At 45.8% G+C, this 26,983-nt stretch overlaps 1 protein-coding gene across 3 annotated transcripts in view; it reads left to right on the plus strand.

Moving 5' to 3' along the window:
- The first annotated feature begins 1,266 nt into the window (after positions 1-1,266).
- Positions 1,267-26,983, plus strand: part of LOC126525261 (meso-2,3-butanediol dehydrogenase-like) — a 71,140-nt gene continuing 45,423 nt past the window's right edge. Inside the window, exon 1 of one of the 3 annotated variants that reach the window (XM_072287295.1) lies at positions 1,267-1,473. In XM_072287295.1, the coding sequence (XP_072143396.1) occupies positions 1,317-1,473 (157 nt within the window). In that variant the 5' untranslated portion in view covers positions 1,267-1,316. Of the gene's footprint in view, positions 1,474-5,196; positions 5,320-26,983 lie in introns of those variants that run through there. The other 2 variants (XM_050173288.3, XM_055067586.2) reach the window with 2 other exon arrangements.

The following is a 26,983-nucleotide window of genomic DNA, read 5'->3' on the forward strand; positions in this document are numbered from 1 at the left end:
GGCAGGGGCCTCGGCTCCGAGATCGTGACAGCGATCGGGAACGGGACCGCGATCGCCTTCGTCGCTCTGTAGATTGGGCCAGAGGACGATGCTGTTGCCGTTTTTGTTTCTCGAGTTCCTGGCGCACTCGTTGATTGCTGGGTGGCTTTCGTGCCCGGCCCGGACAGCTGGGATCGGTTGTAGGATGATCCCCTTTGCACGTCAGGCACCGGGGCTGGCACTGGTGAGGTTCGGTGGTGGATGGGTTTTCAGTCCCACATGCGGTGCAGCGCTTGATGCTTGGCGTGGGGCAGACGTCCGCACGGTGGCCCACTGTGAGGCATATGCTGCACACCTGGGCCCTCGGAGTGTGTATGTAGCATGGTAATGTAGCGCGGTACCTTGAAGCCAGCAAATGTTATGATGGCCGTGGTTGTTTGCCCCATCATGCGAGCAATCATGCGAGCATGCAGGATTTCCACCCCAGGTGCCAACAGGTGGTCTAAAAGTTCGGTTGATGTAGTCCCTGTGTCGGGACCCGTGATGACTCCTTTGCAGGAATTATCGGGGGAGGTGATGTGTGTTGAGATGGGGTAGCGATGCGGGCCAAGTGCAAGCGATGTCATCTTGTTAAGGCTGGTCACTATTCTTTCGCTTGGCGTGCTGATGAGGGCAATATTTTGGGCACGTTGAACAAGTAGGTGAAGTTCGCCGACCTCTTGTTCCTTGAGGCGCGCCTCGATGCCGACGGCGCGAGTCAGAGAGTGGCGAGGCCACTCACCGAATGTGAGACCGTTTCTCGGGCGCAAGATGACTTTAAAATCGTCAATAGGTAGAGGTGGGGGCCTCTGGAGCCGTCGTGGTACAGTTTGGTTCGAATTCTGCGTCTCTTGGCGGCGGGCTGCTGGGTCAGACTTAGCGTCGGCGCGGCGTCTCCGCCGGCCGCCGGTCTTCTGGATATCCTTGTGTTGCTGGATCGTCGCCGTTTGTAGCTTCCACATCCATGATCATGGTCAACGGGTTTTCGCGGTGTTGGACAAGGTCGGCAGTCCCTGGACGCCGATCCTGACGACGCTGAGGCTTAGCTCGAGCACTACGGCTCAGAGACGCCGCGAGCGTCCCTGCTGCATCGGTGGTGATCTTGACGTCGCCGTAGAAGGTCGCAAGAAGCGTCCGTTGTCGTGCTCGGAATAGGGCGAGGAAGAGCGCGTGAGACGCTGTAGCGTCTGGTGCTGGCGCAGGAGCTCCAAACCTCACGTCCGCACACGATGGTAGCCCCGAGTGGACTCCGCGTTTTACGTGGAGATGGATGCGGAGCCAGAGACGCCATACGCCGGATGAGACGGTCACTGAGGAGCCAGCCGTACCTTCCAAGCGGCACCGAAGCGATGCTCACCACAGGGAGGTACTTGCGTGTCTTTGACGTTATCCGGGAGAGTTGGAAACGAGCCTCTACTTCGATGAACTGCGCCGCGGGTTCCGATCCCGAAAAAGGTATGAGAAAAAAAGTGAGCTTGCTTGGAAGCGAATAAATGAGTTCTTAAACCGCAAGGTCAATGACAGAAATAATCTGAAAGAACTTTGCATTGATAGTAGGATAATTTCCAACGAGGATCTCGCAAATTCTTTTAAAGAGTATTTTTTTGCCTATAACAAGTAAGAAGAATGACCCAAATAGTTTACAGTACATGGGCGACAGGCAGAAAGAAAGTGCCTTTCTTGCCCTACAACCAGCGATAATATAGTTAGAATTTTTGAATCTCTAAATAACAGTGGCTGCTCTGACGCCGATGGATTACAAGTAATACCTATCAAGTACGTCTTAGACATAGTCGCCCCTGTTTTGCAACACATTTTTCACGTCTTCACGAATGGCGTATTTCACAAAGAATTGCAGATCGCGAAAGTAAATGTGTTGTATAAGGGTGGAGACAGGAATATTTTCTGCAACTACGGGCGTATATCAGTACGCCCAGCCTTCTCTAAAGGCCTAGAAAAATTGATTCATGTCGGAATGATTTCTTTTCTTATTAAACAGAGCATAATAACACCGTGTCAGTACGGCTTTATGAAAGGTCTTTCAACCGAACTTCCTCTCTTAGTGCAAAAATAAATAATACTGGACGCATTTGAGCAATAAATGTGTGCGTTAGGCGTTTTTATTGATTATTCCAAGGCTTTTGACCCAATAAATCGCCTGAATTTACAACAACAAAAGAATGGTTATTGTTTCCGCGGCGTGTTTCTGGATTTAATGAAACCTTAACTTCAGTACCGTAAGCAGAAAGTAATCATTAAATACCATACCTTAAGTTTAAGGTCTATGACGTCAGAAGTGCAACGAGGAAGCTTCCTTAGGCGATTGTTATTCTGTATATACATTAATGATATCGGTAATATTTACAGGTCTGCTTCATTTATTGTCTATGCTGACGATACGTCCATGCTAATCACTGCGCGAGATTGTAACGATGCTGTTATGAAAGCAAATATCGCACTTATGAAGCTGTTAACTTGGTCTGCTGCAGATTAACTTATCGTGAATGTAACTGAAACAAAAGCTGTCCTTTTCCGACCAAAAAAACCGCAAAATCGATCTGCAATATCAATTGCAAATTGGAAACTTCGTCATAGAAATAGTACGTGCTGTTAAATGTTTGGGAGTATTCTTTGAACAGCACATGTCTTGAGATCTGCAAGTAGATACAATAGGTGGTAACATATCGCGACTGTAAGGACTGCTTTATAAACTAACACATTGCCTCCATAGAAGCATAAAACTGCTCATTTACAACTCCCTCTTTATGTCTGTAGACAGCTATTGTTATGTAGTCTTGGGTACGACCACTTTATCAAACATTAATCAATTACACATAATACAAAAGAAGGCTGTTAGAGCGACAATGAATGTTCCATATTTGACTCATTTTGAACCACTGTTCGGGAAACTGAAATCATTGCCACTGCGGAATTTTTATCAACATGCTCTAAGAAAGCGCTGTCAAACCGACATTAGAAAAAGAAAATTTCTTGAGAGGTTACCATGTCTCAAACCAGGCTGAAATATTCGAGACACTCACTTTCATGAGATTTGGTACAATCCACGCAATTGCACAAATTATGGCGATCAGATGCTACGTTTCCAACTCCTGAACTTGCTTAATAACTGATTATGCATGTATATTTGTCCTCCTGCCTTTCATATGGGTTTGCTATTTCTACGCATGTTACTTTTATGTATTTGTTCGCTGTTTATTTAGATATGCCTTCTTGTAGTAATGATACTTCATTTTCTTCTGCGATTCTAAGTGTGTATCTTTATTATCTCTTGTGTTCTTCGATTTTACACTCTTGCATGCAATCTTTATTTGTACTTCTGTCAAGTAGACGGTCAGTGGACGCAGTCAAACCCTATCTTGAGGCTTTTTGTCCGATGTCTGCAGCATCACTGTCTGTAGACGTTGTTGTTGTAATAAACTGAACTTGAACTTAAATTCTGCCGGGCAGATGACTTCCGAGACCACCGCGGCGTTCGTTGTTTGTGTTCCACACGGTTTCACTTCCATTTTGCGTGGCGCGTTATTACCAGGCACATGTCCTGCGTTGATCCGGCTGTCCGTGGTCACCAACTTGTATAGCACATAAAAGAGACAACGAAAAGTTATTCCAGCACCGGAACTAAAATTCAGGTAATCTTTTATTTCTTCGGTTCCCACCCAACTAATCTCCCGCACCGCTCGTGGCATCGCTTCAACTCGTCTTTTTTTTAGGGCGATCGCGTCGATGTCGCTGGCGCTACAGACAGGTAAAGGCATCTAATAATATGTCACATGTGTTTTTTTAGGCCGACCGCCAAAGCTACTTTCTTGACCATGAACACGAAGCTTTTCGCAAAGAATGATAAACTTACAGTTGCTTTCAAGCGATTGGCTGAACCTTAAAAGCATAAAATATTTATCGGCTATACTATCGCAACAGGCCTACCATTACATATTTAATTTGTGGCTTCTGGGTTTTCCCACGTTCCAAGAAAAAAAATCGCACTTTGCAATTTTCCTGGCATTTGTCGGTAATAAAAGCACGCAATGCTGTGAAACATTTGAAATATTGGTAATTTTAGCAGTCATATTACTTCATTGCCTTGCCATAGACAGTTTTAACGACTGGGTTGCACAAAATGCCCCTGAAAGAAATATTGCTGTATGCTTTCTGGCTAAGCTGGACAAGAACAATAAATTTGTGTCAAAATGCCAGAAAATTATTGACAAGAAAAATAAATCGGGAGAATAAGCTTTGAACTTGTGCAAACACGTGGACATTTTTTTAAACTATATCCGTAACGGCCGAAAAAATGCTAGTTGATTTGGCGATAAAAGACCGCTATGTGCGGTTCCCGGAGTTGTCGGTAATTTTAGGATACGCGTGCATATTCTGCTGTTAAGTGTCACGGCCACATCGTCGTGCACGGCACCGGATATATCTGTCCGCTTACGCCCAGACTTACCAGTACTGCTTTGTTTAATGTTCAAGCATACGTTTGCTTTGCACCTTACGGATAACGTTTTAATTCAAGGTGCGCAGACATCGACAACATTACAGGAGTAACGAACGGCAGTATTGCAGTACAGCAGTTCGTTAAGGAGGTTAGGGAATCAAAACCATTTCGCTTACTTGACGACATGTATTCACCGCACTGCTGTACGATCAATAGCCATACTTCGCATGCCAATGCGCGGGTAATTTGAGGTGACTGAAACTGGAACACGACCGTCACGTCAGCAGTTTCGCCGTTTCAACGTCTTATCACGACTTTCCCTCGATTTAAAAAGTTTACACTATTTCCCTAAATAACGCATCCAATCACTAGATCTAAGCATATTTCTCTAGAATTGACAGCGCTGCTCCACACAAACTACACGTGAAGCCAGGATGCTACACGTGAAGCCAGCAAATATACTATTAAAACCGAACCTACCAAAGAGCATGTGTACGCGCAGCCGAAATCGACGCACTGGTACGTTGCCCTCAGTCGCAGCATTTGTAGAGCGTTTCGCTCCTCCTGCCAGCAGTAGCGGATGCACCTGCGATGTCAGCAGACGCGCGCAAAAAAAAGGAGAAACCGGAAACTTTCAGAACCCACGGCGCGTGGCTCCAAAATCTGCAACGAGTTGGGGAAAAGGCTAGGTGAGGAGCATACTGCTGTTTATGAGAGAGGCCCACGCAAACGCTGCAGTCGATGTGACAAGGCACAGCCGTTTATGACGCTTCGGCACAGCAAGGGCTGAAGAGGACTTGAGCGCACAATGCCGGACCTAAGAGGAAAAGTGGCCCTCATAACTGGTAGGTTCCGATAATGACTTGTACTTCACAAGTTCCTTATATTTATAGGCACATTAGCGTACAGCCTGATATTACGGGTAATACATATAGCAGGACTTATACAAGGCAACACGACACAATGCTCACATAGATCACGTAAGATATTCAGTAATCGTTTTGTGCATTTATTTATACTACCTTTAGTGGGGATAGTACAAGAGAGGTAACGAGATGGATAATCGTAATTTCGTCATTGGTAAGGAGCATGCATTCTGGTGTGACTTTCAGGTAGTAAATTTTTAGCAGTAAGCTTATATAACCAGCTGAATTATTAAGGAGCCCGGTTTAACCAGGAATAGGATTAGGGCACATGCACTCGGCAAGAAAAATGAAGAAATAGTTCGGGCTACTGAAATATTTCCTTTTTTTTTGCGGCGGCAAAGCAAGCCTTGCACAAGATGTACAGGGTGTTTTTGTTTTTAGCTGCACCAAATTTTCAAAATTCATCATTATCACCAGCCTGGTTACGCCCACTGCAGGGCAAAGGCCTCTCCCATACTTCTCCAACTACCCCGGTCATGTACTAATTATGGCCATGTTGTCTCTGCAAACTTCTTAATCTCATCCGCCCACCTAAATTTCTGCCGCCCCCTGCTACGCTTCCTTTCCCTTGGAATCCAGTCCGTAACCCTTAATGACCAACCGTTATCTTCCCTCCTCAATACATGTCCTGCCTATGCCCATTTCTTTTTCTTGATTTAAAATGAGATGTCATTAACTCGCGTTTGTTCCCTCACCCAATCTGCTCTTTTCTTATCCCTTAACGTTATACCCATCATTCTTCTTTCATAGCTCGTTGCGTCATCCTCAATTTAAGTAGAACCCTTTTCGTAAGCCTCCAGGTTTCTGCCCCGTACGTGAGTGCTGGTAAGACACAGCTGTTATAGATTTTTCTTTTGAGCGATAGTGACAACCTGCTGTTCATGATCTGACAATGCCTGTCAAACGCACCCCAGCCCATTCTTATTCTTCTGATTATTTCAGTCTCATCATCTGGGTCCGCGGTCACTACCTTTCCTAAGTAGATCTATTCCCTTACCACTTCCAGTGCCTCGCTACCTATCGTGAACTGCTGTTCTCTTGTGAGACTGCTAAACATTACTTTAGTTTTCTGCAGATTAATTTTCAGACCCACCCTTCTGCTTTGCCTCTCCATGTCAGTGAGCGTGCATTGGAATTGGTCTACTGAGTTACTAAGCAAGGCAATATCATCAGCGAATCGCATGTTGCTAAGGTGTTCTCCATCAACTTTTATCCCCAATTCTTCCCACTCCAGGTCTCTGAATACCTCCTGTAAACAGGCTGTGAATAGCATTGGAGAGATCGTATCTCCCTGTCTGACGCCTTTCTTTATTGGGATTTTGTTGCTTTCTTTGCAGAGGACTACGGTGGCTGTGGAGCCGCTATAGATATCTTCCAGTATTTTTACATATGGCTCATCTACACCCTGATTCCGTAATGCCTTCATGACTGCTGAGGTTTCGACTGAATCAAACGCTTTTTCGTAATCAATGAAGGCTATATATAAGGGTTGGTTATATTCCGCACATTTCTCTATCACTTGATTGATAGTGTGAATATGGTCTATTGTTGAGTAGCCTTTACGGAATGCTGCCTGGTCCTTTGGTTGACAGAACCCTGAGATGTTCCTGACTCTATTTGCGATTACCTTTGTAAATACTTTGTAGGCAACGGACAGTAAGCTGAGCGGTCCATAAGTTTTCAAGTCCTTGGCGTCCCCTTTCTTATGGATTAGGTTTATGTTAGCGTTCTTCGAAGATTCCGGTACGCTCGAAGTCATGAGGCATTGCGTATACAGGGTGGCCAGTTTTTCTAGAACAATCTGCCCACCATCCTTCAACAAATCTGCTATTACCTGATCCTCCCCAGCTGCCTTTCCCCTTTGCATAGGTCCAAAGGCTTTCTTTGCTTCTTCCGGCGTTACTTGTGGGATTTCAAATTACTCTAGACTATTCTCGCTTCTATTATCGTCGTGGGTGCGACTGGTACTGTATAAACCTCCACAGAACTCTTCAGGCATTTGAACTATCTCATCCATATTAGTAATGATATTGCCATATTTGTCTCTTAACGCATACATCTGATTCTTGCCTATTCCTTGTTTCTTCTTCACTACTTTTAGGCTTCCTCCGTTTCTGAGAGCATGTTAAATTCTATCCATATTATACTTCCTTATGTCAGCTGTCTTACGCTTTTTGATTAACTTGGAAAATTCTACTACTTCTATTTTAGCTGTAGGGATAGAGGCTTTCATACATTGACGCGTCTTGATCAGATCTTTCGTCTCATGTGGTAGCTTACTGGCATCCTGTCTAACGGAGTTACCACCAACTTCTATTGCACACTCCTTAATTGTCCCCCTAAGATTGTCGTTCCTATCTTCAACACTAAGGTCATCTTCCTGAGTTAAAACGGAATACCTGTTCTAAAGCTTGATCTGGCATTCCTCTATTTTCCCTCTTACCGCTAACTCATTGATCGGCTTTTTATGTACCAGTTTGTCCCGTTCCCTCCTGAAGTCTAGGCTAATTCCAGTTCTTACCATCCTATGGTCACTGCAGCGCACCTTCCTGAGCACGTCCACATGTTGTATGATGCCAGGGTTAGCGCAGAGCATGAAGTCTATTTCATTTCTAGTCTCGCCGTTCGGGCTCCTCCACGTCCACTTTCGGCTATCCCGCTTGCGGAAGAAGGTATTCATTATCCGTATATTATTCTGTTCTGCAAACTCTACTAATAACTCTCCCCTGCTATTCCTAGAGCCTATGCCATATTCGCCCACTGACTTGTCTCCAGCCTGATTCTTGCCTACCCTGGCATTGAAGTCGCCCATTAGTATAGTGTATTTTGTTTTGACTTTACCCATTGCCGATTCCACGTCTTCATAGAACTTTCGACTTCCTGGTCATCATGACTGGATGTTGGTTGCGTAGGCCTGTAGGACCTTGAATTTGTGCCTCTTATTAAGTTTCACAACAAGACCTGCTACCCTCTCGTTAATGCTATAGAATTCCTGTACGTTACCAGCTATATCCTTATTAATCAGGAATCCGACTCCTAGTTCTCGTCTCTCCGCTAAGCCCCGGTAGCACAGGACGTGCCCGCTTTTTAGCACTGTATATGCTTCTTTTGTCCTCCTAACTTCACTGAGCCCTATTCTATCCTATTTACTGCCCTCTAATTCCTCCAGTAGCACTGCTAAACTCGCCTCACTAGATAACGTTCTAGCGTTAAACGTTATTAGGTTCAGATTCCAATGGCGCCCTGTCCAAAATTTTAAAAATTTTGGACAGGCTGCGAAAATTACAGGACAGGGAGCCTGCTTCAATATTAGAAAAATACAAATCACGGTAACGGTATGTTTATCATTTGAGTGCACGGATTGTCGCCTTATATATGCAGAGCAATTGCCGCACTTACGTGTGTAAATAACGAAGTTGCTGTAATTCGCTTTCTAATAATCAAGAGGTGGCTACAGCAAATGACTACATTGAGGCCGTCCTGGACACTACCTATCCAAACGATCAAATATTGAATAGAGGAGTTCACGTGGGAGCTGCGGGAAGAATTACTTCCCCTTGGCAGGCTCCTTGAAACTGAAACAGGCCGGAAAATTTCGGGTCGAACCGTTCATATGGTGGTGGACTAGCCAGTGAAGCTATGCATCGCAGACCGAGCAACTATGGCCAAACTCCGCGTCCAGAAACATTATCTTGAAATTGGAATTCCCCCAGTGAAACTTTAAGGAGGTGGCAACTCACGCTTTTGCCGCTTGTATGCAGACTCGAACAATCTAGCTTGACGCTTACGAGCAGCCTCCAGTGCATGATCTTCATCGGTAGCTTGCGCTCGACGCCGATGATTAGACTCTCGCATCTGCTCTCGATGACGTTCTTGCGAGGCAACGTCACTGACCGCATTCTGCGATTTCACACATGCACGTTGTCGTTGGTTATAGTCGCGTGTCTGCTGTCAACTCCTCTACTCGTACTCGGCTTCTTCTTCGGCCGTGCGCACAATGCGGGGTCTCCTCAGTTTTCCAATTTTGTTGGAGTTGCAACTGTTCCAATGAGCTACCTCTGCAATGCACAATCCAGTTCTTACACACCGCGGCGCACATCCCAATGTTCTCCCGCCACAACTGCGGTACAGTTGTATTGAGGGCAGACGACAGGAAACGCAGCCAGCAGCAACGGCGGCCAGCGCCGTTGCACTCCCCCACTACGCAGGTGCTGCGCGTGGTCAAATCACGGGTCTTTTCTTCTGCGCCATACTGTCGTTCGTTGTCTTTTTTGTTCGCTTCACGGACGTTAGCCAGCCCGGATATCCCCTGTGAAACCACGCAGCGCTGCCATCTTTTTTGTGCACTTTACGGACGTTAGCCAGCCCAGATACACCCCCCACCCTCTACAAGACCACGCATACGGCTCATTCATACAGTTCCGTCATGTAAGCAGCTTCGCTGCAACAAGAGCGTCTGTGTCGTCGATGTCGCCCCTCCCGTGCGTACGCCTTTCGTCTCGTCTCCGCGGTCACCGCCGGTCCAGCCTCGCGAGCCGCTTGCGTTTTCTTACTGTCTGCGGCGTTCGCCTAGCGGCCAAATTCGTCATTCCGTTGTGCGCCACGTGTCCACTACCACCGACGAAATGTCTTTTTAGGGTTTTGCATGACAACGACGTTTAATCAAAATTCGCTTTCTCCGGAAAAGCTGCCTGGAATGCAGTTGTGTGATGCAGTAGTTGCCAGAACCAGCTGTACAAATAAAAACGTGTATGCTAAAACAGATAGGAACATAACTAACAAAGTGAAGGAAAAAGAAAGGACTCCTACAAGTGCAGTAAACACAACCTGCTCAATGTAACCGGAGTTAAGTGCACTGAACACAGCTTTATACCAGGAAGCCACTGCTCAGGAAGCTACTTGCTAGCACATTTATACGTATTTCTTTCACACACACACGCTCGCACGTATGCACACACAAAGTGTTGTTCCAATTACATGGCTTTAAATGAACTGTATAAAATCATGGCCTTTTGTGGCAACACACATCGTCAACCTGTGTTTCATGAACTCCAAGACTCGCTTGAGCATTGCCGGTTGAATTGCAGCACATGCGGCAATGATCCTTACTTTGAGTTCTTTGACTGAGGCGGGTTCAGTGTCGTAAGCAACATTCTTAACATATCGCTGAGGAAGAAAGCTAGAGGGGAAAGGTCTGGGGAGCGTGCAGGCCATGAAACGTATCCATTCCCTCCTACGCATTGAAGAGAGAAAGTGCTGTGAAGGCACGACACAGCCCTGGAAGAGGAATGCAGAGGAGCGCCGTCGTGTTCGTACCAAATGCCTTTTAAGAGGATTAGAGGCCGTTCAGCGCTGAATCCGGCTACGACTTCGTGCAGTATCCACTCGCTGTATACACCATTTTTTCATAGGCGCCACCATGTTGCTACGCAGTGGCGCCATCTATGAGCAGTCGGCATGCTGGCTTGGGCGAGCTCTCCGTCTTGCATGGCAGGTATACGCTCGGCGGTAGATTCTAGTGTTTGTGTTCGTGCTCGTGCGGTATGTTTAGTATGACGTGACGTCTTCTACGTTGTAAACGGTTCTGTGAGACCTACTGACGTGGTTTAAGTCTGTATGGCCGGACTTCTGCTGGCGTTGAGGCGCACGGAGCACGCACCGCGATACGTGCGCGAGTGTTTCAGCCTGCAATCAGCCTCGGAGATCAATTGTGTATTTCTGAATGTACCATTCACTAAGGTGAGATGATTGCAGTATTATCCTCTAGTTATAAGCTGCGATTTAGGAGCAATGAAACATACGCGGCGATCGTAACAGCGTGGGTGCCGTTCTGCTACGATAGGAGCTGTGCTGTTATACTTTGACGAGCGTTAAAACAGTTAGCTGCAGATTACATTGCGTGACTACTAGGTTCGGGGGATTAGGTTTCCAACCATGAATATAATATTTTGGTTAGTAATAACAGCTTAACTTACAGTGTGAATTAAGCTTGTCCAGCAAAGCGACCGTTCACGAACTGCGCGAGTGTACTAAGCAGTGGTAGGTGCTGGATTACAGATACCTTTGTTCTGTATAGCGCATGGTCCAAGCATACGGCATCAACGTTTATAGATCTATAAACGTTGCGATCTATAAACTATACGAGGTCGTATTGCGGCGTTAGCCCTTTTCTCTTTCTTTTTCGAGGAAGAGGACGACCGATTTTCTTTTTTTTTTGGTTGTGTTCGTTCCGTTCTCAAAGACGCACTCACGCGTATTACGGAAATTTTGTCTTTAAATATAACCATCGCATTCTATTATGCGATCCCTTTCATATATTATAGCTTTACAGGGCAAAAAGGCAATACCGACGCACATAGCCTATATCTCGCTGTGTTGAGCAGCGCCATCGGCCTCATGCAGGAACGCTAACGTAGACATATAGCGATTTCAAGCCTACTACACTTGAAATGCGTGAGAACAATGCCGGTGTATCCCAATTATTTGACAGCGCCTGCCGCTTACATGTTTCGTGGTTGCCTTAGGTTGGCCGTACACAAGCATGCGTTCTTATGCTTTATGTTTTAGTCCCTACGCCGAGCAATTAGATAGTTGGAAGATTTACCATTTCATGCTGGTAATGCAAAATCACGTGGTCCCCGCTCACATGGGATCCATCATGGGAGGCCCCACAAACCTCAACGAGCTGGCCCACTCCAAGGCGCGAGGTCTCGCTTTCCGCGACCATGGAGAACTCCAACACTGACTCGCAGTGGTGGAAAACAGAGATCCACCGACCACATACAATGAAATTACGCAGCACTTTTATCTCGGCCGGAGAGACTTTCCCCTTCCTCACAAGAAGCTAAATAGTGTGCAGGCATTGACCCTGACATTATTGCAAACAGGCTCGTATCCCAGCCCGGCTTTATTCCACAAGCTTTATCCCAACACTTATGCCACTAGTTTTTGCAGGCACAGCAATGACTTTGCTAGCCTAGACCATATGCTCTGGCGTTGCCCCTCGTTACGAGGCACAGAACAAATCAATGAGTACAAGTGGCTCTCCACTACTAAGAGTCCCGATTCCGGGGCGCAACTATGGGCTTTCCGAAGGGCCCACAATGTAGCGGTCAGGCAGGCCTGACTGTTCTAACGTAGGAGCGGCCCGCAGCGCGCTGAGTCGCGTACCTCAGGACCATCATTAAAGTTTTGCATCTATCCATCCATCCATCCGTCCGTCCGTCCGTCCGTCCGTCCGTCCGTCCGTCCGTCCATCAAATACATGAATAACTGCGCTGCCATTGCCAAAGATGCTGCAAACGAATTCTTGAACGCAACCCACTCTCAAGACAAGTAAGATATGTATTTTTTTTCTTTTAAATAACTGTTTTGATATATATTGTTTATAAAAGAATATACTCGTATGCCCAGAAAACTGTGCCCGAAATAACAGATATCAATGCTTCCATGTTCTTTTTCTTTATTTAATGAGTAAAGAATATATCACACGAACTTATGAAGTATATCAGTTCGAAGCCAGCAATGCAGTGCATGTTGCTGATGTGAAAAATGTAAAGACCATGAAATGAACAAGTTGAGGAGAAATGTTTTGATGAAACTTTGTCATTCAAGAACTTTGCTTACATTTTTGTACATTTGCAATGGCCAGGGAAAAATCTCAATGACACCTTCCTTTGTTCCAATGTACTGTGCAGGAGAAGCTGTCACCGGTCATGTATTGTGAGCAATTTCACCGAAATTATAGTCTCAACAGAGAGAACATACAGAAAGCAGAAGTTTTGCGACATATACGAGGTCGTGTGATTACCTTTTTATAAAACTCTTTGGGTTGCCGCTTGAAAAAATCTGTAACTGACTGTTTCACGCTATCGTCCGACACGAATTCAGGTTCCCTTGAGCTGTTTCTTCAATTGCTGCAAAATGTAGAAGTCCCAAGGCGACAAGTCTGGACTCTGTGGCGAATGTTGCAGAGCTTCCTACTTGTGCTTTGCCAGTTTTGTGTTAACCGCATCAGTCACATGGGGACGGACATTGTCGTGGAGCACGATGGCCCCGTTCGTGAATTTTCCACGTCGTTTGTTTTTGATTGTGATACGCAGCCCATCCGGCTTTTCACAGTACCGGAAACGATTGATAGTCTCTCGTAGGTTTCGCAGTTTCGATCAGTAATGGCCCCTGACGATCGAAAAAGGTCAACAACATCTTTCCGGCGGAAATGACGGCATTTGCTTTCTTTGTGGGTGGTGAATTAGAATGTTTCAATGCTCATAGTAGGGGCACCATGATTCGTCCCCGGTCACTATTGCACAAAAAAAAAAAGTCGCCACACTCATTGTGATACAGGCTGAGATGAGTCAAGGTAGCGCCAAACCTCTCCGTCTTCTGGTGGTAGTTCAATACGTTGGGCATCCATTGAGCACACAACAGCCGATAACCGAGATGTTCATGAATTATGGTGTGAACCGAACCATGACTGATGTTCACACGCTCTGCCAACTTTTCGATGCTTATCCTCCGTTCTTGTCTAATCAGCTCATCAACCTTTGCAAATGAGTGGGTTGTGACTGCACGATGGCTTTGGCCCTGTCTTGGATCGTCTTTGCAACTTTCATGTTTTTTGAGCGGTTTGATGCAAGGTTTCACGGTGGCCTATGAAATGCAATTTTCATCGGAAAAGGCAGCTATACGGCTACTAATTACTTTTTGGGAAACAACTTCAGCTGTCAAAACCTCACGACATCACTCCGTTCAACTTTTAGAACACCCATTATGTCACGCAAACATTTATCCTAACACCTGCGTGTCACTTTTGTAAGTGAGAGATGCCTGTGTGTTAGGCGCATGCCTCGTAGATAATCAACCGAACCTTTATTGCACGGGGTGGTTTGGCTCACTTTCATTTGACTCGCCTTCGTGCATTAGAAATGCGAAAATACAATGGAATATACGAATGCGAAGATATAGCTTGATAAAGGGCAAAATGATGTCACTGGAAGCAAAGTTCACTGCACGCATGCAGAAAACCTCGCAATAAAGAAATTAAATATACGTATAAGTCTCAGATAGATCTAGGTATCCAAGAAAAAGTCACTATAAAACTGCGTCAAAGAAGGCAAGGAAACATGTTGCGAAATCAGAGATTCACAGATCACAGAATCCTAAGGCCTAACGCCCCCCTCTCCCTCGACTCACCCTGATAATCGCGCGCGACGGAAAACTGCGCGCTTCCTCCCCGCTTTTCTCCTCTGCGCACAGAAGACTGAGCCACAATCATCGCCTCACTCATGCACCCCCCCCCCCCCACTACGCTTTCGCTCTCACATGCAGCATGCCGGGTGCGTTCACGATCTTATCGCACTTGGATATTATACGGCAACATGAGGGAGACGGCTACGGTAGGAACGTACCTGGAGCGTCCACATAACTGCTGTCGCCATAGTATAATACGAGTATCCGGCAACTGAAGCGTCGCGTGGCCCTTTACTTACCACAGAAGATGAAGTAGTAAGAAAACCGAACTCTCACCATCCGACAATTCCCTGCGCCGCAACAATGTCTTTGCTTTTCTTTTGTTTAGCGGTGGCACCGGAATAAAAAAACGTGAAGGAAAGCATGCTCACCACAGTCAAATGCCTACTTTGGGCACACACGAGACAATAGAGAAAAAGAAAGTTAGGATTTATTTCTTACGCACATAGGGTGAAGTGACGAAAATCGATAATAAATATCAGGTACTAGTTGTCTTTTCTGCGTGAAATCAATTAAGTAGGATAACCTGGTGAATAAACATCGGCAGGCGTCAACATCCTTGTGTCAGACCAAGTCTTACTGGTTTCAAATGGGGTGACTGCCTACTTATGTGCAATGGCAATAACCTCAGTTGTCGAAAACGATCTTGGGAAGCCAAGACGTGTCCGTATTGCTCTGGCCTGTATGTTCCGTAGAGCTCTTAAGTTAGTCTTGAATGTTTTGAAAAAGAGGCGAAGGCTATAACAGCAGAGAGAACTTTATTTAGGACTGAATAATTGCATTTAGAGGCTGACGTCGACCATGAATTATCTTATTTTGCCAGGCTATTAGACATTACCTTCTTCTCCCATATATATTTCAACCCCACTCTTACATCTTTTAGGTTAGAGTCCTCCATCTTTTGTTGCAATTGATACCCAGTCCTGGTGAATAGCACAATTTCATCTGAAAACCGATGGCTGTGCAGATATTTGCCGTTGATCCTCACTCCTTCCCAGTCCAATAGTTTTAAGGGACCATAGGAATGCAAGGACAATAGGAATGCACATTAGACCATCCTATATAATAGAAATTAAAGTCATGTAGTACAAGGAACTTGCTATTCCGCTACCGAACTGTAATCATGTGCATGACAGCGTGAAGGTAGTAAGCAAAGGTAAGTGAACAGGACGGCGGACGATAACAAACGCCAAATATAAATTTCTTAGAACACGTTTGTACTGCAACCAAGACATGTTCTAAATTGTTTGTAAGATCGACAGAAAAAGAGAAAACAGCATCAGAGACTACTACAAGCACGCTTCCGCCACATCTAGCACCCCTGTCACACCGGTAAATGTTAGTGTTCTTTCTTTATGCAATCGTACAATTTACTGCTATAAATCTTCGCAGATAACCAGGTTTCAGCAAGGCAGATTAGGTCGGCGTCAGAAGCATCGATAGCAGGGGAGAGCAGAGATCGTCACGTTTTGGAAGTATACTTCGAATATTTGTGAATAAAAGCGAAAGTTTGTTGCTGACCAGTAACTTTGATACACTGCCATTCGCGCAGTGCTATTCACTGGCGGGTGGTGCAGACGCATGACAAGATTCGACCATGGCGCGAAGGCATTAGTAATTTCGTGGACGCAATCATCAGAGGGATTGTAGGTGCGGCACGTTTTAAGTATTTACAGTTTGGTGAAGCGAAGCTTGAACATTAAGGGTTGCGTTTTGCCAAATTCGACCAGTTTCTTCCAAGCAAGACGAGTTGCGGGAGAATAGTCATCATTAACGGTAATCTTACTTCCTTCAGCTTATAGGTAATAAGGAGCATTTGTTGTTTGAGTTTGAAAGAATGGAGTTTGGCAATACTTGTTCTGCATTAATTCGAAGTATGCCCGCTGAGCCTGTGTGCTCTCTTGATCAGTATCAGAGGATGACATCTTCAAAAGCACATTGACCAGCCTTTCCTCCGACTGAACCCAGGACTCTGATTGGGTGTTGGATAGGCGGTAGAATAGAAGGTTGTTTCACGACTGCATATCAAGTTCAGCTTGCTTAGAGTCCAGTTGAACGTTTTCATCCTTAATTTGATCAATCGACTGGAGAAGGCACTGTACCACCTCCTCGAATTCCTCATGCGCGACCGTTTGGCGTTCAACCACCGTTATCATTTTGGCTATAGCTGTTAGATGTTCCTGAAAATTCGCCTGTGTTTTTTAAGACCGTAAACAGACTTGAATAAATCCATCTGATGTATTTCCATATTTTTGTTTGCCTATTTGCTGTTTGTAAAATCTCAAACATATCGTCAGATTGCTTAGACAGGGAATCAACCACAGGGCCCTGCACTTGGGTTTGGGTTCTCGTGCTAGGCCCCAGGGTTGAGCTCAACATCTCCGGATAGCATAAGCAGTTGGGTTGCAACTTCAAAGCACTCACGAAACACTCAAAACAAAACTCCCGCGAGTGGGAACAGCAACAGACAAATATTACTTGATTTCTCACCGTACATAGATGTAACAGGACGAAGAAGCAGAGCGGATCTGTAACTTACATCGCAGTGCTATTCACAAGCCTACTAAGGGCGCCGAGGTTCCGTCAGCTAGCATATATAGACGTCATATAGGCAGGAGAAGATTATGTTATCGCCGATACGAATCCTTGTTATAGTAGAGGGATGACCGCAAAAAATGTGTATGTTGCGTGGCCAAGAGGATCCTCTTGCGTCGTTGGATTCACAGGGAAACTTCCTGGTATCATTGGTAGAAGAAGGTAGCGGTACGGCACTGAAGTGAACCCATGCGGTAACCTCGACAAAGAAGCAGAGCGCATTAGTGAGCTGCGTCGCAGTGATCACCACACGACCACTAGGCAAAGGCATGTATACTTTTGGGGAAGGACCTTGATATTCCGAACAGATCATCAGGTACTCATTCCACTTCTTTCCTCGCACAGCTCAGGCCGACGCCCACTTAGAAACGCACGGTGGTGCGGAAGGCTACTCCTTTATAATTTTACTGTATCGTACCAGAAGGGCTCACCGAACACAGTAGCTGATGCCCTTTCATGGTTGCCCGTCCATATTGCAGATACTGATTTGACATTTGAGGAACAACCCGTTTGTATTGTTCACTCGCGTGATGTAAGAGCAGTTCGAAGAAGCGATTCGCGTTGATGCCTCCCTTCGAAAGGTGAAAGCGTACGTAAACGGGTCTTGGCCCTCACATATGAGCATGCCTGAATGTCTCGAACAATTTTTCAGAGTTCGAGAGGAGTTGTCAGTGGTGGGCGAATTGTTGCGGGCGGAGAGGCTTGTAGTTTCTTCATCACTAGAAGTTCAGCTTGTCGCAACAGTGCATGAAACCCACTAGGGCATCGGCGCAGAAAAGCCAGGCTTAGGGAGCAATTTTGGTGGCCCCGCATGGATTGTCGCGTGGAGGAAGCAGTCCACAAGTGTAGAATCTCTCAGGAAGCAGACGAATCAGCAAAGATCCACCTCCTCTGCAACCTGTAGAGCTACCGGAAGGACCGTGGCAGACATTCGCAGTGTATATTGTTAGTCTCCTCAAGAGGGCGGCTCCAGATTGCAGGTTTGTCCTGACGCTCGTAGACTACTTATCAAAGTGGCCAGAGGTGCAATTCTACAGGGAAGTTTGTACAAGAACTGTGAATGAGTTCTTGCTAAATATATTTGGAAGGGAAGGATATCCCGAGCAGATAGTCTGCAATAATGAACCCAGTTCACATCGAACAAATTTGTCGACTTCCTATAAAAACGAGCGATCCAGCAGTCGCATCCATCTGTTTATTACCCGCAGGTAAATGAACAAAACGTACAGTATAACCGCACGTTCAGGACGTACATACAGCTGGAACATCAGAAAAAAGAGAGAGTCCCCTACGAACTGCTGTACGGGACTATCTCTCCGCATACCGCTGTACGCCACACGCCAGAATAGGAGTAGCCCCGGCGGTAATGCTTCATGGCGGACTGCAAGGAACAAAACTTCGCATCCTCGACCTCATCGCCTGAGTCATTCGCAAAGACACCACACCACGAACTGGCCAGATTAAGGCAGCATGTCAATCGTAGGCACCAGTAACAGCCTCACCTCCTGTCGGTGTAGGCACCGACAGGAGGTGAGCTGCAAAGCCGACAACGGTAGCGGTGGGAGACATGGTGCAGGTGAAGAAACCATCGGGTTCATTCAAGCGTGACATTTCCTTCCCAAAGCCCAGGGAATAATCGGGCAACGTGGTCCAGCATCCTTCATCCTTGATGATGGCAGAACAGGAAACGCGGCAAACCTATGCAAAGTGCCTGCTCACCGCACGGGCCACAGTGGCCTTCAGCGAGGTGCCACATGCATGACCCACCAAATCATCATGATCTTTTTGATGCGCCACTTCTCGCTGCAACCTGGCAGCCAGCGCCTGCCGAGGCAAGTATTCCCGCAGCGCAACCTGTGGGTAGGGCACGATGCGATCCCGTTTCGCCATCGAGGCCAGCCGCAGAACGGTTTACTGCATCACATAATGTGCCGCGCCCTCCCGTGTACACTACAGAAGGTGAACCACTTGTGTCGTGGCCCCCTGGCCATCGTATTAAGCCGCACTGCTACAGATGGCCACCACCCAGATATAGAGACGAGCTGTAAATGTACAGATCTTTTCTTTTTGCGTACTCTGATGTTGTATTTCTTGATGTGTGTATATATACACTTCGGTGTGTGCTTTTTGCTGTTTCTTTTTGTTGCTGTCATGTATAAAGGTTGCGCGATTAACCTAATAGCCTATGAACACATTCACTCAAAATAAAGAGAAAAAATATGTTGTATCCTGCACATATTTTAGCTTTTTTCGGTTTCAATGTTTAGACGGGAATCACTGTGTCCCTATGCTTGTATATATTGGTGGAACATCGATAAAAGAGTCAGCATTCAAACACGAAGTCGGTGTGCTGGTCACATCACTCCTCCACTACACCATGCAAGAGGTTACGCACGGTTTTCAGCCTTTTCAAAAATACGAAGAACTTCAAGCTGATCAGCAGCGACTACGAGTGATTCCCCGGTGGGCTAAAAGAAGACATAGGCCAACTAAATCCATCCACGACCTCGTGGAATCAATGCGGATGCAAAAGAAGATTCATGTCCGCATTGATGCACTACAATCTCAAAGATGGAAACGATTATTTGACTCATTCGATCCACGTCAGCGGTTATCTGGTATATGAAGAACCGTGCGTGCACGTGGCGCATCACGACAATAACGTGTTCCATTTAAATATGTCGCTCAGTACTAAGGTCGACGACAGATTGAGGTTACTGAGGAATTTTGCTCGAGTCTTGAGGACTTTCAGCACCAACGTGCACTTGCAGCATGTGTCACTCCTGTGTCTGGGGATCTCTGTATGCATGTGATGTTTTCTATGGAGGAGCTTGAAGTGTCACTGGCGATTTCCAGATGTTTGTCGCCTGGGCCGGACGACGCTACCTATATGACGCTCGGTAAGCTTGGGCAGAAAACAGTACTCAAGCTGATAAACCATTACGTCTTGGCGCAGCGGTTTGGTAACACGTGCATGAAAATGCTGCCGCTTGCTTCCGCTTCTCAAACCTGGCAAACCACCGTTCGATTTATGATCGTAGCGCCCTATTGATATGTCCAGTTCCATCGCAAAAATAACTGAAAAAAAAACAACAGCAGCAATCGACTCGTCATCTCTGCCCTGCGATAGTGAATGTCCAGTGAAGCTCTTAAAAACCATCACTACAATTGATGAGGGGGGCATGCAATGCTTTATTTCTTTAGATTACTGGTATAGTGATGGCAATTTACTGTAATGGAAGCAGTGGGAGTAGTCGCAATTGTGGCAGCACGCTGCCGCCCATAGCCGTGCTGCAACAACGTTGAAATAAGTTGCTAGGCTGGTTCTTTTATGCATGAAAGACTAGAGACGTAATTTCCCACGCCGCAAGCTGTCATCGGCTTGATAGCTTGCGCAACAGTACTCTTTGCCGGGAAACGTACGCGGGAAGCGCTACGAGCTTCGCATTCTTATGAGGAGCGTCTCATTATTAATTATGTGGTTTGAATGATTGATTTGTGCTTGTTCTTTATAGAAATGTATGCTGGCGCGCTATAACGTAAAGCTATTCCAAACTTTTCTATTCCAATTCTGCAATCAGACCTCCGCGATTGGTAAAAAAATTTTTTGGACCACCACCACTTCGCCTGTCTGTCATGCGACGTCACAAAAACCACAATAGCTCCCCATCTGACATGACGTGTACACATTGATTATGCATGATTCGACCGAACAAACGAAAAATAATCGTTTCTGATTCGACGTCTTTTCGCCATTCACCCTGTGCTATTGTTCAAAAGGTTTCGGGCTGCACCAACTTCACCTGTCTGCCATTCGACGTCACTAAACCATGAAAAGTCATTGCGTCAAGGTGACGTGTACGCGTTAAAGATGCATTAGTGTGCCGAATAAAACTGGATTTTTTTTTCTGAATAGCTGGAGGCTGCCCCGTTCTGAAAGGAATAGAAGACGGCTGCCGCCGATCGCTCAGGCACTGGCAACTCGCACTTGCCTGGGAGCACGGGTTTATTTGCGTATAGCAGAAGTTTTTGAGTGGCCGTACAACGTTATCGAGCCCTTTCGGGCTGCATACGACGTCGCTCTGCCAACTCTTCTTTGCTGAGGATCCATTTTAGCGGCATTTTTAACTGTCCGTTGCAAGGCGCCGCCATTTCAGACAAGCCACCGCAAGCAAAGAAAAGGAACGCGTACGAATCGCAGACGGCGGCACCTCCTTCTTCATCTGGATATCTATTTTCAGTTCACTGGCTCGGCCCTATGAAAACCCTTCCACTTGAACGTGCTCCTCGTATCTTGTCAGCGAATTAGATAAGAAAAAAAAAGCACCCAGTCTGGTAATGTTATTTGTTTCCAAAGGAAACAAAAGTGCCCTCCTATAAACGAGGCGAGTGTTTCATTGGGCTGTTCAGGCAACGCTGCGGGTCACCGCCCGATGCTTTTGTCGGCGGTTACGTAAATTTGACAAAAAGAGATTGGAATGAAAACACATTGGAATAGTTTTACGTTATAGGGCCCCTGTTGTTTTATGCCTGATTCCAACGAATGTATGCACTGTTCGTTTCACTTTGCTGACTGTTTGAAGCCTCTGTCTTACGGGGTTATGAGCCACTGCTCGTAGCTGTATACTACAGCTTCGCTGCGAAAATAGTTTTGTGGTGCCTGGAATGGTACCTGGAAAGTTACAACGTGGGCCTAGATGCTATGGCTGGCTTCCGGCGTGGGCACTCATCCTTACATAATGTCATTGATTTGGTCACGTTTATTCAACATCAAAGATACCTGAAACAGCTCACTCCCGCATTGTTGCTAGACGTACACAGCGCCTACGAAACTGCGACACATTATGACATTATAGAGGCTCTCATTCAATGCGGAATCGGTGGCCGCTCTTTCCAGAGGCTATCCAGGTATTTGACCGACAGACACTTTGTGATGACGGAGTAAGGTGCCACGGCTCGCCACCAAATACTGCGTGGAGCAGCGCAAGGCGAGGTGCTGAGCTCGAGAGTATTCATCCTAGCGCTTATTGCCATTATCCTAGGCTCGCCCAACACTATTCAAATATCAGTCTATGCTGATGGCATCTGCATCTGTGCGTCTGCCGTGACACGACGGCAGGTACGAGCAAGGCTACAAAAGGCAGTTACGTTAACATCTTTTTGCTTGCGGAAATCAAATTTAGAGCTGTTTGCAAATAAATGCTGCTTTGTTGCATTCACTCTCCAAGCAATGAGCCCTTACTCTGTAAGTTTCAATGACCAAACAATTGCAAATGCACGGAAACACAATTTTATAGATGTAATTTTCGACTGCGACGTATCATGGAGCCCGCACGCTTCATAGCTTAAGAGTAGGTAAACTTCAATAAGACACCTCCTCAGCTTTCTGGGCGGAAAGTCATGGGGCACATCAGTGCGGTCAATGCTGTAGATTTATAATGCCGTGTTCCTCGGGTTCGCAAGACAGTCTCTCTGTGTTAGGCAACACCTAGAAAACAAACCTACGCGCACTCCAATGAATACAGACTCGAGCCCTAAAGACGTGTGTCGGTCTTCCGAGGTGTACGTCTGCAGGGGCGATGAGTGTCATATCGTGATAACACCCAATATCAACATACATAGCCACCAACGCTCTCATGGCATATATTTGGTACGTTGCCCGACTACGTTCTCACCATCTTGCTTCGTCACCTAGAGAGAGGTGACACATAACTTTCACTCATACAATTGTGGCCCATACTACCTTATTGCTATCGACTACATTCCTGCAGTAAGACCATCCTCGCATTTATGGTGCCTGCACAAACGTGTTACACCTACCATGCCGTCGATTGCCCTGAAACAGTCAACATTAGGACATCTACAGAAGGTGCACAGTGGCTGCTTAGATGTTTATACCAATGGTTTAGTGACACCTGCAAGTTCATCTGCCCGGATGGCGATACCAGAAAGATCCACCAATTACAGCTAAAAACCTCACATCTATCATCAACGACAGCTCCTGAATTGGTATTCCTCAATGGGGTTATTCATTTCATTCAGAAGGAAGCACCCCGTCTATGGTCAATATTCTGTGATCCTAAGGCAGCCCTCCAGGTTTAGGCTGCGCACTGTGCCACGGATCACATGAGCAGCTCGTCGCAGAGATCAGAGAAGTTCACCATAGAGTAGTTGGCGAAGGACACCATATATCGGTGGTTGCCTAATAACTATCATGATCAAGCGGACGCGGCTGCCCCGTCTGCCCATGACGGCGTCAACTGCGTTCCCATTCTTTTTTGTAGAGCCGTGGAACCGAAAAAAACTTTCCGCGCTTGTGCGTAATTTAACATTGGATCATTGGAATTCTTCCGACTTCACTAGTGCATGACTTCATGCCCTAGACCGTATCTACAGCTGCGTATTCAACTCGACCTTCCAGGACGTGACTGCACCTCTCTAGTCCGTCTTTAGCTTGGGGTAGCGTCACATGCGTACTCCTTTCTAATCAGAATACCCAAAAGCTCACTTTGTGACTTCTGCTGTTGTAACGAAGCGATCGCGCAGCTACTTTACGAATGCCCACATCAGAACTCACAAAGAGCAGCCCTCTCAGCCACGCTAGACCAACTGGACAAGCGCCCACTCATGGAAATCATCATTCTTGGAAACTGGCCTACACGAACATTAGCACTAATTGCTGCTTTATTAAAAAGACATCAAACTGTGTGAAAAGTTGTGACTGTTCACTGTGTGGCGTAGATATTCGTGGGACGTTTACACTGTGTAACACTATGTAACGCCTTCGCAGACTGTGACGGTGCCCAGAGAAACAGTTCTCTCTTGTGTGTTTGTTTTTCTTTTTCTCTTAATTTTCGCATCGCTTTCCTCCTTCTCTCGTATAGGGTAGCCAACCGGAGATATCCTCTTGTTAACCTCACAGTAGTTTCTTCGCCTTTCTTTCTCTCTCTGTCAATTCCATCTTCACACACAATTGTAAACCTACGCAGACCCATTTTTATTTTGATTTATTTAAAAGACATTAAACGCAGCAGAGAGAGCCGCCAACATACTTATTGGTGTTTTCTATAAAGAACTGATTCAATCAAGCATTTTAATGAGAAGGGTGTATTGGCTTTCGTGATGCGACCATTTCTGCTGAACCTCATTTGTTCAGTTTCAGTGAATCAAAACTGGCTGTGGATTGGAGGTCATGTTCGGTGAAGGTTTCTTTGTGGTGACAGAAGGTCGAGGCAATAGAGTCGGCATACTCTCTGTTTATTCTTCGAAGGTGGCGTATAATGTTTATTAATACGTTAGCATGACGAGTCTAAAAGCAGGAAAAAGTGCATGTGAAGTGCAAAAAGCTGGTCACTTAGCCGAGGTATACATTTCTATACACACCACAACTGACGCTAGCTGACTCCTGGCCGCCGTCTGTTGCACTTCGCAGGACATGCGTCGAGTGAGCTCCTGAAGAACTCTTTGCAATGTGGTAAAGATGGTCTAAATCATGTATCCGGGACCACAAAGAGGTTCTAGGCAATGTTAACGTATTCCTCTCGCTTTTCTCGCTGAATCATCACAGATTTTGTTGCTTTCTTACGTTTAGCCTCCGCCGTAATGTTTGGTATTTCGCGCGCTTCAGAAAGCGTTCGGTTGGCCTCGGTTTTTCACACGCTCTCTCTGCTACACTTCATACCTTAGTGCCATCTATTCCAATGTATCAGGCTTGGCTGTTACTCATCGCTTTTATTGTGGACAAGAGGCACATATCACTCTTGAAACGTCAATTTCCTTTTTTCCTCTTTGTAGAGTGATTGTTTCTTTTAAACTTCAGACAGGTACAGTCACTTCGGCCCATTACCTTCAACGTCTTTGGTGACAAATATCCACCTTTGCCTATTGGCATACGTTGTCATCGAGATGAGGACCTATTGCTCCCCTACACTAGATTCAGGAGTTCAGTGACGTGTGAACATACGCACAGAGCACGTCAAAATGGTCAAGTGATTGATGTCCGTCCGGCACGTGCACGTGGTGCTGTACGCGACAGCCGCTTCACTTTTCCATTTCTACGATTGCCGGCTAAATTTAGGGTACACTACAAACATACAAGAAAACATCTTGATGTGTATCTATGTAAAAACAAGGATTTTTCGTTCAAGTACTGTTGAGAGCCCTAAAGAATCTCTGTTAGTATCTTAACGCTATGAAGGGCTCATCGATAATGTGATAAACTTGGTAAAGTAGAGCAGCATTATTACCAGATCAACGTAAATTTCTCCGGAATTCTGTAACCACTGGAAATTCAGGCATAAGCTAAAATATTAGATCACAATATTCTCAAGGGTGTTAAAGGGTTTGCTCGCAGCTCATGCTTTTCTGGGTAGGCGCCTACTGACGTTTTGACTTGATGCAAGACCAGTGAAACCTTGTGTAAAAGTTATTTTCGTGATCATAGAAGGCAATTTATCTATGCTTACGAACATAAGGAGCTATGAAAGGCGCTCAAACACACAAGCTGATATTCATCAGTCCACTTCTGTAATTGTCTTTCATATAGCCTTTTCTAGTGGAAGTTTGCATAGGGTCAGTCTTCTCAGAGTGTGCTCTCCTTTTATTTATTTATTTTATTTCACAATACTGCAAGCCCTCGTCAGGCCCATGCAGGAGTGGTTACGACATGGAATACAGTACAAAAAAAAAAAAAGAAAAGCGTGAAACTCCTGTATTCAAAACAAAGAGCATTAGCACGCACAAAAATGAACATACTCAATAAATACATACACCCTGCTTAAATGACTGGTTTGTGAAGGAGGAAAAACAAGTTACCATAAGTATGCATCGACAAGAGGCTGCATACGAAATACAGGTAACTTCAGTTACTTCATCATCATCATCATCATCAGCCCGATTACGCCCACTGCAGGGCAAAGGCCTCTCCCATACTTCTCCAACTACCCCGGTCATGTACTAATTGTGGCCATGTTGACCCTCCAAACTTCCTAATCTCATCTGCCCACCTAACTTTCTGTCGCCCCCTGCTACGCTTCCCTTCCCTCGGAATCCAGTCCGTAACCCTTAATGACCATCGGTTATCTTCCCTCCTCATTACATGTCCTGCCCATGCCCATTTCTTTTTCTTGATTTCAACTAAGATGTCATTAACGCGCGTTTGTTCCCTCACCCAATCTGCTCTTTTCTTATCCCTTAACGTTACACCTATCATTTTTCTTTCCATAGCTCGTTGCGTCGTCCTCAATTTAAGTAGAACCCTTTTCGTAAGCCTCCAGGTTTCTGCCCCGTACGTGAGTACTGGTAAGACACAGCTGTTATACACTTTTCTCTTGAGGGATAATGGCAACCTGCTGTTCATGATCTGCGAATGCCTGCCAAACGCACCCCAGCCCATTCTTATTCTTCTGATTATTTCACTCTCATGATCTGGATCAGCAGTCACTACCTGTCCTAAGTAGATGTATTCTCTTACCACTTCCAGTGCCTCGCTACCTATCGTAAACTGCTGTTCCCTTCCGAGACTGTTAAACATTACTTTAGTTTTCTGCAGATTCATTTTTAGTCCCACCCTTCTGCTCTGCCTCTCCAGATCAGTGAGCATGCATTGCAGTTGGTCCCCTGAGTTACTAAGCAAGGCAATATCATCAGCGAAGCGCAAGTTACTAAGGTATTCTCCATTTACTCACCAGAGCAGGATTGGCCACCCTGGTGCAGTACTTGGCCACAACCTCCTATA

The sequence above is a fragment of the Dermacentor andersoni genome, chromosome 3 (assembly GCF_023375885.2).
Source record: "Dermacentor andersoni chromosome 3, qqDerAnde1_hic_scaffold, whole genome shotgun sequence".
Classification (NCBI taxonomy): Eukaryota; Metazoa; Arthropoda; class Arachnida; order Ixodida; family Ixodidae; genus Dermacentor; species Dermacentor andersoni.